Raw genomic sequence first — 16,033 nt, forward strand, 5'->3', positions numbered from 1 at the left:
AAAAAAAAAAAAAAAGAAGAAGAAGAAGGTACCTGTATCGAGTCCGTGCTTCATTTCCTTTATGAACTCCTCCACTCTGGCCGCCCGTGCAGCAGCCAGCACCTTCTCATCGCTGCAGCCCTTCAGCCCATAAGTGATGTTGTCCCTCACCGAACCCGAGAACAGCACAGGCTCCTGCCCGACCAAAACCACCTGGGCAGAGGCGACAGGAGCAGAGGACCATGTGGAAACCCCCATGGCAGGGACCCTCCTTTCCTCCTCGCCTACCTACCTCACAATGGACCCCTTGTGTTTCTTCCCCCGTCTCCACCCCCTGCTCTCTGCACATCCTTCTTCCATCCAATCTGCAATCCCTCTCCTTCCTCCCCACTCACCTGTTGGTGTAGGTAGCGGTGCTCATACTGGGAGATGGGCTCCCCGTCCAGCAGCACCTGCCCTTCGGTGGGCTGGTACAGATTCTGCAGCAGGGCAGCCACTGTGCTCTTTCCAGATCCATTGGGCCCCACCAGTGCAGTCATCTGCCCAGGATGCAGGGTGAATGTCAGACCCTAGAAAAGCCATGAAAGAGTTAGGGGCCTGCCTGTTTGCCCTCCCTCTCCTCTTCTTTCTATCAGAGGAAGATAAGCTTCTCATCACTCAGGGCGTGAGGGGCCCAGATTCCCTCCCTGGGGTCTCCATTGGGCACCTTGAGCACAGGCTGGTCAGGGCAATTGGGATACACAAAGGAGACGTTTTGGAATTCCACCCGGCCCTGCAGAGTGGGTGGGGCCAGCGTCCCAGTTGGAGGCAGATTTGGCTTTCGGTCCAGGTAGCCAAACACCTTCTCTGCAGCCCCCACGTTGCTCAGCATGTCCCCAAACATGTACACCAGGGTCTGCAAAACAGAAAGGCAGGGGTCAGCCAAGCAAAGGAAGCTCCACCAGGAACCAACTTCCCAACTCCTCACACACTCCCTGCCACACTCCACCCCAGCCATGCTTCTCCCCTCATCCAAAAAAGATTCCCTACCTTTTAAATACATATATATATACACACACACATATCTAGATAGATACGTTTATTTATTTATTTTTGGTTGTGTGGGGTCTTCGTTGCTGCGCGCAGGTTTTTTCTAGTTGCAGCAAGTGAGGACTACTCTTGGTTGCGGTGCACAGGCTTCTCATTGTGGTGACTGCTCTTGTTGCAGAGCATGGGCTCTAGGCACGTGGGCTTCAGTAGTTGTGGTGCGTGGGCTCAGCAGTTGTGGCTCGTGGGCTCTAGAGCGCAGGCTCAGTAATTGTGGCACACGGGCTTAGTTGCTCTGCGGCATGTGCGATCTTCCAGGACCAGAGATCAAACCAGTGTCCCCTGCATTGGCAGGCGGATTCTTAACCACTGCACCACCAGGGAAGTCCAGATTCCCTACTGTTAATGTGCGATTTTTTTTTTTTTTGGCCGTGCCACAGGACATACGGGATCCTGTTTCCCTGACCAGGGATCAAACCCGTGCGCCCTGCAGTGGAAGCATGGAGTACTAACCACTGGACCGCCAGGGAAGTCCCCTTAATGTGCAATTTTCTTGAATTTCAAAGGGGCACCAATACCCCATTATTCCAATTTGCCAGGTAAAGGATGGAAACCATAGTCCTTCCATCCCCAGACCTTTCCAGTTACTCGTACACAGTTCTGTCTGGCCCAATTACACAGGGAACTCCTTAAAAGCGGGTGCTGTGCCCACCTCCTCTCTGCAGATGCCAGACTGCTTTGCACAGCTCTCCACCCATAAAAGATGTTTAATCAGTGTCAACGAAACTTATAAAATAAAGCCCAAGATGCAGTAACTAATTATTTTTGAAAACTGGTAACTATAGGGAAGGAACTAAGCACTTACTCTGCCTTCCCTAATCAAACTGTACCACCTGGCAACCAAACAGTAGATGAGAAGACATCTCCCTTGAGACATGCATCTGGCTAATAAATGAAGGAATGGTGGAGTGTCACCGTTTTGCCACCGCAAATGATTTAATGGATCTGGGCACTAAGCTTTACTGGTTGCTGCCACCACAGATGTTTATGAGAGAGAGAAAGAGATCAGTGTAATATATACCTTTATGAGAAATGTGAAAATCTGATCATTGACTTGCATTTGGTGAAGTTGTTGTTAATTCTTTTGGTGTGGTCATGGCTTTGTGGTTACATGTATTTTAATGTTTACATTTAGCGATACATATTTACAGATGAAACCGTATCTTGGATTTGCTTCAAAATAATATGGGGGGAGGGAAGTGGGTGGGGTTACAGATTAAATAAGATTGGCCATGAATTGGTAATTGTTAAAACAGATGCTAGGGGAGAAACAACAAGGTCCTACTGTATAGCAGAGAGGACTATATTCAATATCCTATGATATATACACACTACTATATATAAAATAGGTAACTAATAAGGACCTACTGTGTAGCACAGGGAACTCTACTCAATACTCTGTAAAGACCTACATGGGAAAAGAATCTAAAAAAGAGTGGATATATGTATAACTGATTCACTTTGCTGTACACCTGAAACTAACATAACACTGTAAATCAACTATACCCCAACATAAAACAAAAATTTTAAATAAAATAAAGAAAGAAAAAGTTAAAAAAGAAAAAAACAGATGCTGGGTACATGGGGGTTCACATTATAGTTTTTTTCTCTTTTATTGCCCATGTCTGAAATTCTCCATCACAATGAGTTGGGGTTATTTCAGTTTGTTTGTTTTTTTAAGGGGAACAAATAGAAGCCAAAGCGGGAAAAGAGAGCGTGCACAGCTCCTGACTCACTTGCACTTGGATGCCCACGTTCTCCTGGTAGAGCAGAAAGGAGAGCAGCCCGCCCCGGGTGAGGTCCCCAGCCAGGATCTGCTGCAGCCCACATCTCAGCAATAGCACCTGCATTGCCAAGTGCAGCATCTGAAGGGAGAAGGAAAGGGAGCCTGAGAATCTTCCATTCTTTGGCCTCCCTGCCCCTATGACACTGAGCAACCCCCGGACCAGCTGTAGGAAGAGGACCATCACTTTCCCTGCCCCCTCCCTGGGACCTTCCTCCAGCCACTCAGCCTTCTCACCCTCTTTAAGAGCAAGCAGAGGGCCTGTTCAAGATCTCGTCGCCACCACAGCTGCCGGCATCGGTCAAGAGCCTCCTTATAGCGACGGACCTCTTGCTCCTCCGCCCCAAAACTGCGCACAGTCTGCAGCCCTCCAACTGCCTCACGTACCACCTGTCCTGCTTTCGCCACAGCATCCTGGATCTCCTGAAGGACTGCCTGGAAAAGTGGGGCAGGAGATGGGAGGGGCTGATTCGGCAGAAGACAGCCGACCCCCACGTCTCATTCCAGCCCTTGGAACACTCTCTTCACGCTAAGTGAAGTAAGTCAGACAGAGAAAGACAAACACTATATGATATCATTTACATGTAGAATCTAAAAAAATAATACAAATGAATCTGTATACAAACAGAAACAGACTCACAGACGTAGAAAACAAACTTATGGTTACCAAAGGTGGGGGAAGGGGAGAGTGGATAAATTAAGAGTTTGAGATGAACAGATACAAACTACTAACACAAAATAGATAAGCAACAAGGATTTACTGTATAGCACAGGGAACTACATTCAACATCTTTTAATAACCTATAATGGAAAATAACCTGAAAATATCTCTCTCTCTCTCCCTCTCTCTCTCTCTTCCCACCCCGCCCCCCCGCCGTCACACACACACACAAAGTCCCAGAGGGTCATGGACCTTCTGAAGCCTCTAGGGGCCTGGAGGAGAAGGCCTCTAGGAGAACTTTCTTCTTCCCTGGGGATTCCCTACCATCCACACGTACCTGATGGCGAGCACTGTACATCTTTTCAACCGCTGTCATTAGAGGCACCTCAAGCAGAGAAAGGAGGGTGAGTCGAGGTGACACGTTGAGCATGAAGCTGTAAAGTCCCAGCACTTTCACCAGGCTTCGAGACAGCACGTTGGCATTAAGAGGAAGCCAATCACTCATCAGTTTGGTGTCCGAGCTCAGCCGGGAATTCAGCTCCCCTGGGCAGGACAAAGCAGGTGAGGAAACCACGTGTTGTAATGCAGAAGCCCCAGAAACTCCCTCCTGAGCTCCCAATCTCACACAGCCCTCCCTCCGTGCAGACAGACAGGTGGAGACTGCCTCTCTACATGGTCCCCAAAGAGAGAAAAACAGCTCCAGGCCTTGGCGCCAGGGATGCAGGGGGAGGGCAGTGGAGGGGAAAGGAAGTCCTGGGGGACCCCAGACCTGGACTCCAGGCCCTACCTGTCTTAGTCTCCTGGAAGAAAGCAAGGTCCTGGCACAGGAGGCAGGAGAAAAGCAGCTCCCGGATCCGCAGGTTGATTCTGGACGCGATGAAGGTGAAGATGCTTCCTCGGCAGCCTGCGGACAGCGAGCTGCGGGGAAGGAGGGCGGCGGAGGATGAAGAGGAGAGACGCAGAGAAGGACGGAGGGAGGGAGAGAAGCCGAGGAGAAAGCATGGAAAGAAAAGAAATACAAAGTTGGGGGCAGTATATCATGAGAGCAGAAGAGAAACAAATAAGAGAGAGGGAGACACAAGGGGCAGGAATCAACAGACGAAGAGAAAAGAGGACACAGTCAGCCAGCTGTGGGAACCACATCATAACACGGACAGATTCACCAGCATCACTAGTTCATCTGTGCTAGACAGGAGGGAACAGTACAACAGAAATGGAAAGATGCTGTGAAGGGAAAGAGCCTATGGCTTGCTTCTGACCTGGTCTCTCTCAGGGCCATCCCTCCAGCTTTCCCCTTGGTCTTGGTCTCCTTCCTCCCCACCCCCAACGTCCTTCTTCCTACTTCTAGATATTGATACTTTCTTGTGGGAACTACAGCAATGGACTCCCTGCCCTCCCATCTCCAAAGCCCTGGAACCCTGGTGTTCTCCCCTCTCCACTGTCCTTGGGTTTGGAGAATTCCTCTTACACCAAGTGAATTTTTACAGTCAAACTCAAAGGAAAAACGTGAAAGCACACAAGCAAGAACTGTACAAAATATGGGTTTCTAATACAAATCTAATTACCATGTCTAATACAAATCTAATTACCATGTTGCCATACTCAGACATGAAATGGTGAGGGTCTGGACTTTGGTGATCACAGTGAGAATGGAGAGAAAGGAGCCACAGGAGCACGTTTTGAGTGTGGAAAATGCAAGAACATGAGAAAGGCAGCGACAGTGCTGGTGCTTGGAGCTGAGGATACTGATGGTTTCATGAATGGGAATAAGAAGAGGGAGGCATTTTCAAGGAGACCAGGAGGGAGTGGGATGTACTTGGAGTTCTGGGTGCATGGAGTCTCTGAGGTAACAGGGCGTCATCCAATGGGAATGTCAAGGAGGCCTCTGGATTACAAGACTGGAGCTGGATGTGGGAATGTGGATGTGGGAATGTCCTGCAGATGTGAGCTGCATTAGCTCAACAGGAAAAATGTTCTTAAAGATCAAAGAACTGAGTCCTGAGAAAAGTCCATAATTAAGGACCCAGAGGAGGACGGTTCTCCAGAAGAGGGAGAGTGGACTGGAAAGTAGAAAGGGAGTTCATAAAAGCTACCTGAAGAACAAGATGAATCATAAGAGATTGTTCTGGGACTTCCCTGGTGGTCCAGTGGTTAAGACTCCGAGCTCCCAACGCAGGGGGCCCAGGTTCGATCCCTGGTCAGGAAACTAGATCCCACATGCTGCAGCTGAGAGACCATATACCGCAACTAAGACCCAGCACAGACAAATAAATAAAATACATAATAATTTTTTAAAGAAGATTGTTCTCATGCCAGATGCTACAGACACATAGAGAACTGAGGGCTGATTTTTTTTTTTTTTTAAGCAGCAGCTTGATCAATAAGAAGTTCACTTTTTTTTTTTAAAGGGCTTCAAATGCTTGGCTTTTTTATTTATTTATTTATTTATTTATTTTATTTATTTATTTTTGGCTGTGTTGGGTCTTCGTTTCTGTGCGTGGGCTCTCTCTAGTTGTGGCAAGCGGGGGCCACTCTCCATCGCGGTGCGCGGACCTCTCACTATCGCGGCCTCTCTCGTTGCGGAGCACAGGCTCCAGACGCGCAGGCTCAGTAGTTGTGGCTCACGGGCCCAGTTGCTCCGTGGCATGTGGGATCTTCCCAGACCGGGGCACGAACCCGTGTCCCCTGCATTGGAAGGCAGATTCTCAACCACTGCGCCACCAGGGAAGCCCAGAAGTTCACTTTTAAGTAGTTTTGGCAAAGAGTAGTAAGTATGAAATAATGAAGAACTGGTTTGTGAGGGATTCTAAATGAAGTATGACCATAGCAAAGGAGCGGTATCAAGCAGCCGGCTGGTATTTGGGGAAGGCTAGTGAGGTACTCGCACGACCCTCAGAATGAGCACCTCCTTCAATTTTGCAGCCTAGGTGCCTGACTCACCTCATCCTAGTCCCAGCCCTATCAAGCAGTTAGTTAATTAGTTAGTTAGGTTGTAGACAGCGGCTTCCTAGCTACGTCTTAAAACAGAAGGAAAAGTAAATGAAGTGGAAAAGAGTAAAGATGCTGGAAAGAAAGGTGAAAGCCTCAGAGTAAGATCTTCCAGGATAGACAAGATGACTTAAGGACGAAGAGTCAGGAGGAAGAAACGTGCCCACCCTGACAACAGGATAACTGTGGAAACAAACACAGGGTGGGAGGTTGGAGACAGAAAAGAGAAATGGAACTTCATGGAGATAAAAATGTTGAGAGGTAACTGAGAGGCATTCCATTCGACACATAAACACCTTTTGTACCACATTCACTTCTATCTGTAACTATAATAAGTAATATAAACTTTGAAGATGATGGAGCCACGTGGTGAACGGAGGAATAAATGAATGGATGCATGACACAGAATGGTGAATGAACAAATACAGATTTTTAGCTTAAGTATTTTGTGCTTTGGGCACAAGAGGGTCTGAAAACAGAGTTAGGAAAGGGAGGGCCCCTGTAAAAACTGGGGGCTAGCAAATCACCATCACCTACCTCACAACAGAGAAGAGACACATGAATAAGATGGCGCTGGCAAAGGCATCAGGATCAAAATCACCTCCCAGGATGTCAATCACAAGACCAGAATAGTAAGGGATTAATGTCTCACCTGCGTGAGGACAACAGTGAATGTGCTGGTGCCCAGGGCCTTTTCCCACCTCCAAGTCACAGCACCCTCTCCCGACTCACCCAACGTGGCAACAGTGAGGAAGAAGAAGGCCGCACCCAGGAAAGGCAGGTCTGGCCTGGAGAGCTTCAGCAACCTCCACATCAAGGCTCTGTTGTTCTCCTGGCCCTTCTCCCTCTCCGGGGCTTCTGGAGGGCTCAGCACAGCCCACACGCCCCAGCTCAGCCCTGCCGCCCCGTACTCCAGCAGCAGCCAGCTCCAAGGGGCTGAAGCCACCCTGGCTGGGGGACCACTCAAGGTCCCCGGGACCAGGGCCCCCAGGGAGAGAAACAGAGGGGTCACCAGGCAGAGGAGGGGCAGCAGTGATCCCACAAACCCCAGCAGCCCTCCCAGCCTCAGCAGCCACCAAAGCCCTCCCAGTCGCAAGGTGCCCTCTAGCCACAGGCCTGGAAGCCCGCGGGGAAGCAGAGCCCCCAGGGTCGCCTGCAGCAGCCAGAGTAACGCCGAGTCGGCCAGCAGCAGGAAGGTCCAGGGTCTCAAGTCAGGGAGCCGCATGGCGAGATCTAGGGGTAGAAGGTGAGAAACGACAGAGGTGAGTCCCAGTCCTTGTCCCCACTCCTCCCCACTCGCACTTCGCCGAACGCGTCCACTGGCTTTCCATTTTATTTACCCAGTGCTACCCTGAAAGATGCCTGAAAGGTGCTTGGTCCTCCTCAGCATCTCCCTCCTAGGATCCCAGGCATTCGGCCTGACAGAGGAGCTGCGAAGCCTGACCATCTGCAGCCTCATCCTCTAAAAAAAAGACCCGTGACCCCCTCCCCCCCACCCCGCCCCCGCCAGCCGCCGCCGCCGCCGAGTTCCAAAGGGCCAGGCGGTCCCACCCCGCTCCCTTGCTCCCGGGGTCCAGAAGGGCAGGAAGCCTGGGGCGCGGAGTGGCTGGTGGATGGGCTGCGTCCCTGTTAGCGCTCCAGGTTCCCACGCGCACCAACTCACCGGAGGGGGCTTCTGGGCTGCAGCTCGGGGGTCTTTCCTTTACGTGCCGGGGGCCGAGCTCTGAAATCCCCTCGCGCCACCTCCGCTTCGTTTCCCCTCTGTCGGCGGGCGAGGATCCCTGAGCCAGGGCGTATCCCTGAGCCAGGGCGGCCGGGCTCCCTCGCCTTTCGCTTTCGCTTCCTCAGCCGGTGCCCGGTGGTGGGCCCGGCGGCCAGCAGGCGGCGCGCGACACCTGCAGCCCGCGGAACAGACCCCCGAGTCCTGCTCCACGTGCCAGGCCCCGGTTAGTCTCCACCCTCAGCAACAGTTACTCTGTCACAGGAAACTGCTACAGTTTTTTAAATTGCCACTAAGTGAAATAAAGCTGTTTCGAGGATTGGGATGCTTTGTAATTGGAGAACCGCTGGATTTTCATACCTCAGCTCTGAACCTATTTTGAGAACTGCCCTCTTTCCCAATCCAAGTTCCAGTTGTAGGATCTTGGGGTTTAAAACAACAACAACTTTGCGCGTCCGCCTGCCGATGCAGGGGAACCGGGTTCGCGCCCCGGTCTGGGAGGATCCCACATGCCGCGGAGCGGCTGGGCCCGTGAGCCATGGCCGCTGAGCCTGCGCGTCCGGAGCCTGTGCTCCGCAACGGGAGAGGCCACAACGGTGAGAGGCCTGCGTACCACCAAAAAAAAAAAAAAAAAAAAACAACAACAACAAACAAACAAAACACACACACACACAGCCAGAGTCCAAGCGAGAAACACACAGGACTTCTATACAGAAGGCCCAGCTACTCTCACCAGGACCTAAGTGAGTTTCCACTTAACAGATTCCGAGCTGAGAAGGCCCCCACTGCACATCTTCATCTGTCTTTTCTCAACACAGCTCCTGAGCAGAGAAAGTGTTCAGACGCCTTTAGATTTGTGCTTCAGATTATGGTGGAACCACCTTCCTCATATGAGGGAAATGGAGTTTGTTTCTTAGTCTATTTTAACACTGATTAGCGCAGTAATCAGGTTTCTATAGGTCCTGCCAGACCCAGAGCCCATCTATGGGACAGGCAGATTGGTTTATAACAGAAATAACTCTTCTGGTTGAAACCACCTCCCAGACTCAACATATTCCCCAAGGGAGGGCCACGTGGATTCCAAAGCACCCTTTTGAAATGTTATTGGCACGACTTCCATGAGTCACTTCAAATTTAGATTTGAAGTTAGGGGATTACTAAAACTTCTCCAACCCCGTCCATTCTGGGATTTTAAGGATCTCTCTCTAATGAAAAAGCTCTATGTTCAGCTGCTTCCTACTTACAAGCTCTTCCTTTGACGAACTCTCCTTGGAGAGGTGACAGTGTCCTGCTCCTTCCTGAAGTCCCAGCGTGATTCAGAAAATCTCATTCTGGGGGCTTCCCTGGTGGCGCAGTGGTTGCGCGTCCGCCTGCCGATGCAGGGGAACCGGGTTCGCGCCCCGCTCTGGGAGGATCCCACATGCCGCGGAGCGGCTGGGCCCGTGAGCCATGGCCGCTGAGCCTGCGCGTCCGGAGCCTGTGCTCCGCAACGGGAGAGGCCACAACAGAGGGAGGCCCGCATACCACAAAAAAAAAAAAAAAAGAAAGAAAGAAAATCTCATTCTGACTCATCTTTCTAACCTGGTTACCTTTTCCTCATATTTCCAACTTCAGAGAGTCCTCCTTATCTCCTCTTCCACTTCAATCACAGTGTTGTCATCTTGCAATGGAGTGTGACCCGTCATGAAATGGAACCCCTAACGTCCATCTTTCCATGTAATATCCAATCTCTCCAGGGGGTTATTTGAGATAAATGGGACCGTGTTTACAATTACCGCACACATGTGAGGAGGAAGCTTGTTCATTCTCCTTTACAAAGTCAAAAACAGTTGTTCTAAGCACACTACACCCAGATACCCACTGACCACACAGGAGCCTCCAGGTTGTGTGCCTAGCCTGAATTAGATTGCACCTAAGTGTCCACAGACAATGTTGAACCTTCCGGAGGTCCTGGAGAGATGAAAGTGGAAGGAAAGCCCAGAGAAATATTTGATGAGACCCCATTTCTTAGGTAGGGGTTTGAGTCTCTTTTCTCAGGAAATGTCTGTCTTTATTTCCTGATCCTTCCAACCAACAAGCCCAGCCCAGAACCCTCACAAGGCCACAACACAGAGGCTTTTATAACCGTTTTCCTTTATTGTGCTTAGTGGGGCACCCAGAAGGTTGGGCTGGGGGTGATACTCATGGAGACAGAGAACACACAAAAGGATAAACTCCACGCTGCCTCCCAGTGGCCCCTGGTTCTCTATCTCTGGGCCAGGTCAGGCCCCTCTTTCTCCTGGGGTGTAACCTGGCCCAGGTCCCCAGGTCCACCACTGCCACCATTACTGACTGGCCTCCTGGTACTGGTGCATCAGGTCACTGACGTCTGTACTTTCCACTTTCACCCAACCGTCCTCCTTCATGTGGTACACTGCAGGCAAAGAAGAAAGAACAGAGTCACCTTCCCTTCAGCAAGATCCTGCTAATGACGTTACGTTGAAGGCGACAACAGCAACACACACACTCAAAGCCCTTATTACGGGATTGCAATGCCCCCTTCAGGCTCTGAAAACCCACTCCCTGTCACTCAGCCTCCCCCCTGTCTCCCAATCTCAACCCCCCCCTTCCTCCTCCCTCCTCAGGGGCGTGGCAGGGGAGGAGGGCATTGGTCTCTTACTATTGACAACACCTCCAGAATAGCTGTCTCGGTGGGTGGCATGAACAATTGCCCTTCGGCCCAGGTCACAGGCCTCTTCAATGCTAAGGTCAGGTCTATAGCCAGTATCCATGACCCCATAGGCATAGGAGTGCCCACTACCAGTGGAGAACATATTTCCCGAGAGCCGAGTCCCATTTCCATCCACATAGTAGAGTCCAGGACCCTATAGGATGCAAGAAGGGTCTAGGTTGGAAGTGGAGAGGAAGTTGTTGGTAACATCCAGATTCAAGTGTGAGCCATGAGAAGTGGACCAAAGACTTAGGCTGACCCCAGGACCATTTGAACTAGGAGAACACTTTGGGAACAATCATAGAAACTTAAGGGAGGAAAAACAAACTTGGAATCAGCTATTTGATCCAAAGGGACAAGCTTATGAAAAAATGGTCCACATCCAGACCCAGAAATTGCCAGTGGGTAAGAGTTCTATAACTGAGTGTTCTCTGTGCCACGTATCCTCTGGGGACAGAGTGGGAGTGTACGGTGGGGAAACTGACCTCTCATCCACACTTGGGAATATGGAGAAGGGAGGGGACTCACTTTCTTGTCCCAGCCACAGATCATGCTGACCATGGAGAGGCCCATGCCCCGGTACTGGCACATCATGTTGGAGAGCAGTTTGGAGGCTGCAGACACAGAGATACGCTCACCATTCCGCAAATAGTACAGCCTGGGTGAGGACAGGGAGGTTCCAGGAGAGGACTTAGAGGTGACAGGAGAAGGCCACCCCTCCTAGCAGCCCACTTGATGGGCAGAAAATGATTGAAGAGATAAGCATTAGAAAGGAGTGGTTTTGTAGGATCTAAGGATGGGGAAAGATTTGGAATTTATATAGAATTAACTTTTCTTTATTTTTTGGCTATGCGGCATGTGGGAGCATAGTTCCCTACCAGGGATGGAACCTACGCCCCCTGCATTGGAAGGCGGAGTCTTAACCACTGGACCACCAGGGAAGTCATCAAAACCACATAAAGAAATCCGAGTAGGGACTTCCCTGGTGGCGCAGTGGTTAAGAATCCGCCTGCCAATGCAGGGGACACGGGTTCGAGCCCTCGTCCAGTAAGATCCCACATGCAGCAGAGCAACTAAGCCCGTGCGCCACAACTACTGAGCCTGTGCTCTAGAGCCCGCGAGCCACAACCACTGAGCCTGCATGCCACAGCTACAGAAGCCCGCTCGCCTAGAGCCCGTGCTCTGCAACAAGAGAAGCCACCTCAGTGAGAGAAGCCCGCGCACTGCAGTGAAGACCCAATGCAGCCAAAAATAAATAAATAAATAAATAAATAAATTTAAAAAGAGAAATCCCAGTAAATGATAGGATTCCACCAGGGTCGATGGTGTCAGTGCTAAATATTGATAATTGACAAATGATCTGGCTTCTTGGTAGGAGCACAGGCTGAGATTTGGGAGAAGGTTTTTAATCACCAAAAGACTGTTTTGTGAAACACGGCATTAGCACTAAGATGCTGGGGGCAGTTAGGAGCAGTGGTCTGGAAGATGCAGAATCCAGGCTTAGAAGGGAGGTAAGGGGCCAGGCCTACCTGCACTCCTTCGCCAGCAGACGCTCCCAGTACTGACAGTCAGCTGCACAGCCAGACATGGTGCCAAGCAGGTAAGGGTTAATCTCAATCACCTTGTTCACCGTTAATGTGACTGGAAGAAGATGGAGTTTGGGGAGAGGAGGAATGACCCCACAGCTCTCCCTGTGTGTCCTAAAACAATATCTGGTCCCACTTTGGTGTAAATGCTGGGCTCCTGCTGAGAGGAGGGCCCAGCTTCCCAGATTCCGCCAGCTGGAGAACACACACTCACCAACGTAATTCCCGGCCGAGGCCCGAGAATCCACGGCCACAATCACCCCATGCTGGAACTTGAAGGCCAGCGTGGTCGTGCCATGAGCCATCTCGATCTGAATGTTCCTTTCTCCATTCCCACCCAGGAACCGGAAGAATTCAGTGGGCTAAGGAGACAGAAAAGGCAGAGAAAGGGCCACTGAAAACTTCTGAAGCTGGACACTCCAGGAAAGGAATTTAGAGGAAGGAGATACCCAGAAATTCTCCAACCACCAATAAATGAAACAGTTAATAACCCAGCTCTACAAGGAAATGGTGTGGGAGAAGGAAAAGAAGAGGCCATGACACCAACCTTTTCCATATGCCAGCACAATAGACATGAAAAAATAAAATAAAATAAGTGGTACCATAACTAAACATTTTAAGGGTGACTGTAATGGTTTTCCATTCATAGGTCATTTAAGCCTCAGGAAAAACGTTTTATGAATATTATCCCCATTTTACAGAAGAGAGACCCAAGACCTAGACTAAGGGACTTGATCCAAGGCACACAACTGTGAGTGGCTGAGTCCAGGCTAAACACTCAAGTTCATAGGTTTTGCAAGACACTACACAGCCCCTGTATCATAGGATAGGCCCATGAGAAAAGCTTCGTGATTTGTTTGTGATGGAGAACGGGCAGGAAAGCTCTCTGGTCTCCCGATAGGAGCTCCCTTCCCGCTCACCTCTCCCTCTTGGTCCTAATCTGCACCTCCTAACCCTCAGGCGGCCAGCCCCCAAGTCCCACGTGGCCTCTTCCCTGGCTCCGGCCCTAGACCCTGGACGTGGCTCTGCTAGACTAAAGGATGGCCCCCTCCGCATTTCCCCGCCTCCGGACAGTCTCAAGGCAGACCCTCCATTACTCTGCTCCCTCCGGCCCGCCTCCCACGGGATTTTCTTACAGCCCTGACCTGCATTCCCAGGGGGAGGGCGAGCTCCGGAGATCGCAGAGAGAAACTGTAGTGACTGGGGTCCGAGCGCAGCCGGCTTCCCGCGTGAGGGAAAGCCCAGTCCTCCTGCTGCCTGCCGGGGGCTCCGCACAAGTCCAGCAGCGCCATGACCGCCCAGCACCCGGAGATCTGGCGGCTCTCGGAGGAGGAAGTGAAAGCGAAAGCCCGAAGCCTTAAGGGGAGGGAACCAGAATTTCTTCCACATCCCCCTGCACTTCTCGAGAAGTGTCCAGTGGGCGTATGGAGACCAGGAGTATTATGTTGGGGACAGGCTTCTCTGATCCGCCTTCACGGAAATTAGGGAAACGGGGGTGATAGACTGCCAGAAGAAAGGAAGAAAAGAGAGCGAGCAGCTCGAAAGCTCCCTGGGCGATGAGGTTACTGTAAGAGACACCGACAGGCTGGGGCATCCTCCGGGGACAGTTATGGGGTGGGCAGGGGTCATAGCATCAAAAGCGTAGCCTTAACCAGAAATCTGGAAGTCAGCGAGAACCTGGGAGCAGTTTCAAATCGGGAATGGGGGAGGGGTGTGCCTAGGAGCATCGCTTTATAAAAGTAGGGGAGGGATAGGAGTACGTGAGGGCACTGAGTCTTGAGGACAGACAGGTCTTGGGGAGACCGGCAATAGAATACACCCACAGCGTGTGGGTGAAGGGAGCACCAAGGAGAGGGTGCAGCCTCTGAATCCTTCGACCTGATCGCTGCTAGAGTCTCTCCCGGTTCAACGGTCTCCCTGACCTGCAGCCACCCACAAGAACTGCCCTTTCTGCCCGCACCTACTCGCGTAATTCTTGCTTGACTGAGCACTGTCGTGTTCAACGTCTCTAAGACCCGCCTCTCCTTGCAACCTGAGTTGGCCTAATCTGCCCGGCAACTGTTGACGTCACATGACCACGGCCCTCCCTGAATGAAAGAGATCTACTAGACCACCCCGCCCACTACGCTGAGTTACTGAGGCAGGTGCCACTGCAGAACCCGGCGAGCCCTGCTGTAAAAGACCGGGGTGGGCGAGCGAATGAGGTGGTGAACTTCCTCTAGACATGCTCATCCTCCATCCTCCATCTCCGGGCTCTGAGGCACTGCAGCTGCTGGTGCCTTGGAGGACACTCTATCCCCCTGTTTGGCTCATCCTTGGGGGCGGGCACAGGCGGATGGAGAAGTGAAGGGGTCAACCATAGGAAACAGAAAACTTAAGGGAGAAGATGGCACACTTAGGGCTGGGAAACACTGAGGATGCTGAAGGAGGGAGGGACCCGGCTCCTGAAAATGGCGCTGCAATGGTCGGTGGGCCATTTGGTCCACTGAAAACACGAGAAACCACAGTACAAGACACCAATTTTATTATAAATATCAAGAAACCATAGGGTATTTATGGGCCAGCATACGCCTCGGGTCAGGTTAAAAAGAAGCTGACTTTCCCTTTCTGTGTATTCTAAATATTTCTCATGCTAGCCACACCAACCCTGGCTCCAAACCCAGTTACACTAAGGAGTTCTAAAGCCTGTTCTCTTCCAGGAAATCTGTATAACCAAGAGGAGCTTGGAGAGCAGCTAACACTCATGGCAAAATTTCAGGCATCACCTCAGGGGTTACGTTTTAGAATGTCACCCCTCCCAGTAGCAGCTGCCCACCCTGCCACTCTGGTAAGACCTTTGTTCTCAAACTCTCCACTATAGAGAGGAGGGAAAAAGGGAGAGAGATGGAGTGTGTAGGTCTGAGAAGTCTTTCATTCTGGAGCACCTGATCCACCAGGAGCCTGAACCATGGTCCAATATCGTCCCTCATTCGCCATGAGCTGCTGGTGGGTTCCCGCCTCAATGATGGTGCCTCTTTCCAGAAAGAGGATGTGGTCAGCCTTCTCCACCAAGCTGAGGCGCTGGGTGATGAGAAGCACAGACCGAGAGCACCGCTCAGGGCTTTTATACAGGAGCTGCTCCACCTGAGAAAAAACATACACGGTCAGACCAGGGGACCACTCCCAGCTCAGGGAGACATCTCTGTTTCCAGAGCTGAGACAGACCTCGCCAGGATCATTGCCACCTCTGCCAATAACCCCAAGGAAATTGAAGATTCTCCTTCTGGGTGCTTCTCTGTCAAACCTTTGACTTGTGAAGGGCTGTTTACATGAGCTGGCAACGGTGGAATAAAAGAAAGAGTCCTAAACTGGGAGATTGGGATTCATATACACACGCTACTGTATATAAAATAGATAACTAGGGCTTCCCTGGTGGCGCGGTGGTTGCGCGTCCGCCTGCCGATGCAGGGGAACCGGGTTCACGCCCCGGTCTGGGAGGATCCCGCGTGCCGCGGAGCGGCTGGGCCCGTGAGCCAGGGCC

General features: G+C 51.3%; 3 protein-coding genes across 4 annotated transcripts in view; all 3 read right to left on the reverse strand.

Moving 5' to 3' along the window:
- The window catches only part of TAP2 (transporter 2, ATP binding cassette subfamily B member), a 13,267-nt gene extending 5,537 nt beyond the window's left edge, over positions 1-7,730 (reverse strand). Inside the window, exons 1-9 of the mRNA XM_024121698.3 lie at positions 7,230-7,730; positions 7,035-7,149; positions 4,297-4,427; positions 3,847-4,052; positions 3,086-3,283; positions 2,802-2,930; positions 686-874; positions 375-548; positions 33-192 (exon numbers count right to left, since the gene is read on the reverse strand). Of these exons, the coding sequence (XP_023977466.1) occupies positions 33-192; positions 375-548; positions 686-874; positions 2,802-2,930; positions 3,086-3,283; positions 3,847-4,052; positions 4,297-4,427; positions 7,035-7,149; positions 7,230-7,722 (1,795 nt within the window). The 5' untranslated portion in view covers positions 7,723-7,730. The remainder of the gene's footprint in view (positions 1-32; positions 193-374; positions 549-685; positions 875-2,801; positions 2,931-3,085; positions 3,284-3,846; positions 4,053-4,296; positions 4,428-7,034; positions 7,150-7,229) is intronic.
- A 2,603-nt stretch (positions 7,731-10,333) lies between these two features.
- Positions 10,334-13,969, reverse strand: PSMB8 (proteasome 20S subunit beta 8). Of its 2 annotated transcripts, none has more exons than XM_007107876.4 (6): positions 13,659-13,954; positions 12,728-12,875; positions 12,457-12,568; positions 11,456-11,585; positions 10,877-11,081; positions 10,334-10,630 (listed from the first exon to the last, which is right to left on the reverse strand). In XM_007107876.4, the coding sequence occupies exons 1-6, from the start codon at positions 13,803-13,805 to the stop codon at positions 10,542-10,544; spliced, it is 831 nt and encodes a 276-aa protein (XP_007107938.2). In that variant the 5' UTR covers positions 13,806-13,954; the 3' UTR covers positions 10,334-10,541. The 2 variants fall into 2 exon arrangements, with proteins under 2 accessions (XP_007107938.2, XP_028334758.1); XM_028478957.2 differs by having other exon boundaries at positions 10,521-10,630; positions 11,413-11,541; positions 13,659-13,969.
- A 1,054-nt stretch (positions 13,970-15,023) lies between these two features.
- Positions 15,024-16,033, reverse strand: part of TAP1 (transporter 1, ATP binding cassette subfamily B member) — an 8,564-nt gene continuing 7,554 nt past the window's right edge. The window contains exon 11 of the mRNA XM_007107875.4: positions 15,024-15,636. Coding sequence (XP_007107937.1) covers positions 15,424-15,636 — 213 coding nt within the window. The 3' untranslated portion in view covers positions 15,024-15,423. The remainder of the gene's footprint in view (positions 15,637-16,033) is intronic.

Source organism: Physeter macrocephalus, chromosome 18, assembly GCF_002837175.3.
Source record: "Physeter macrocephalus isolate SW-GA chromosome 18, ASM283717v5, whole genome shotgun sequence".
In the NCBI taxonomy this organism is placed as follows: domain Eukaryota; kingdom Metazoa; phylum Chordata; class Mammalia; order Artiodactyla; family Physeteridae; genus Physeter; species Physeter macrocephalus.

Coding starts and splice junctions, on each gene's coding strand:
- PSMB8 (XM_007107876.4), bottom strand. CDS start 13,805: ATGGCGCTGCTGGACTTGTGCGGAGCCCCCGGCAGGCAGCAGGAGGAC. Junction 12,876..13,658: donor CCCTCCCCCTGGGAATGCAG/GTCAGGGCTGTA, acceptor CTGTCTCCTTAG/CCCACTGAATTCTTCCGGTT. Junction 11,586..12,456: donor CTGCTGGCGAAGGAGTGCAG/GTAGGCCTGGCC, acceptor GTCCTCACCCAG/GCTGTACTATTTGCGGAATG.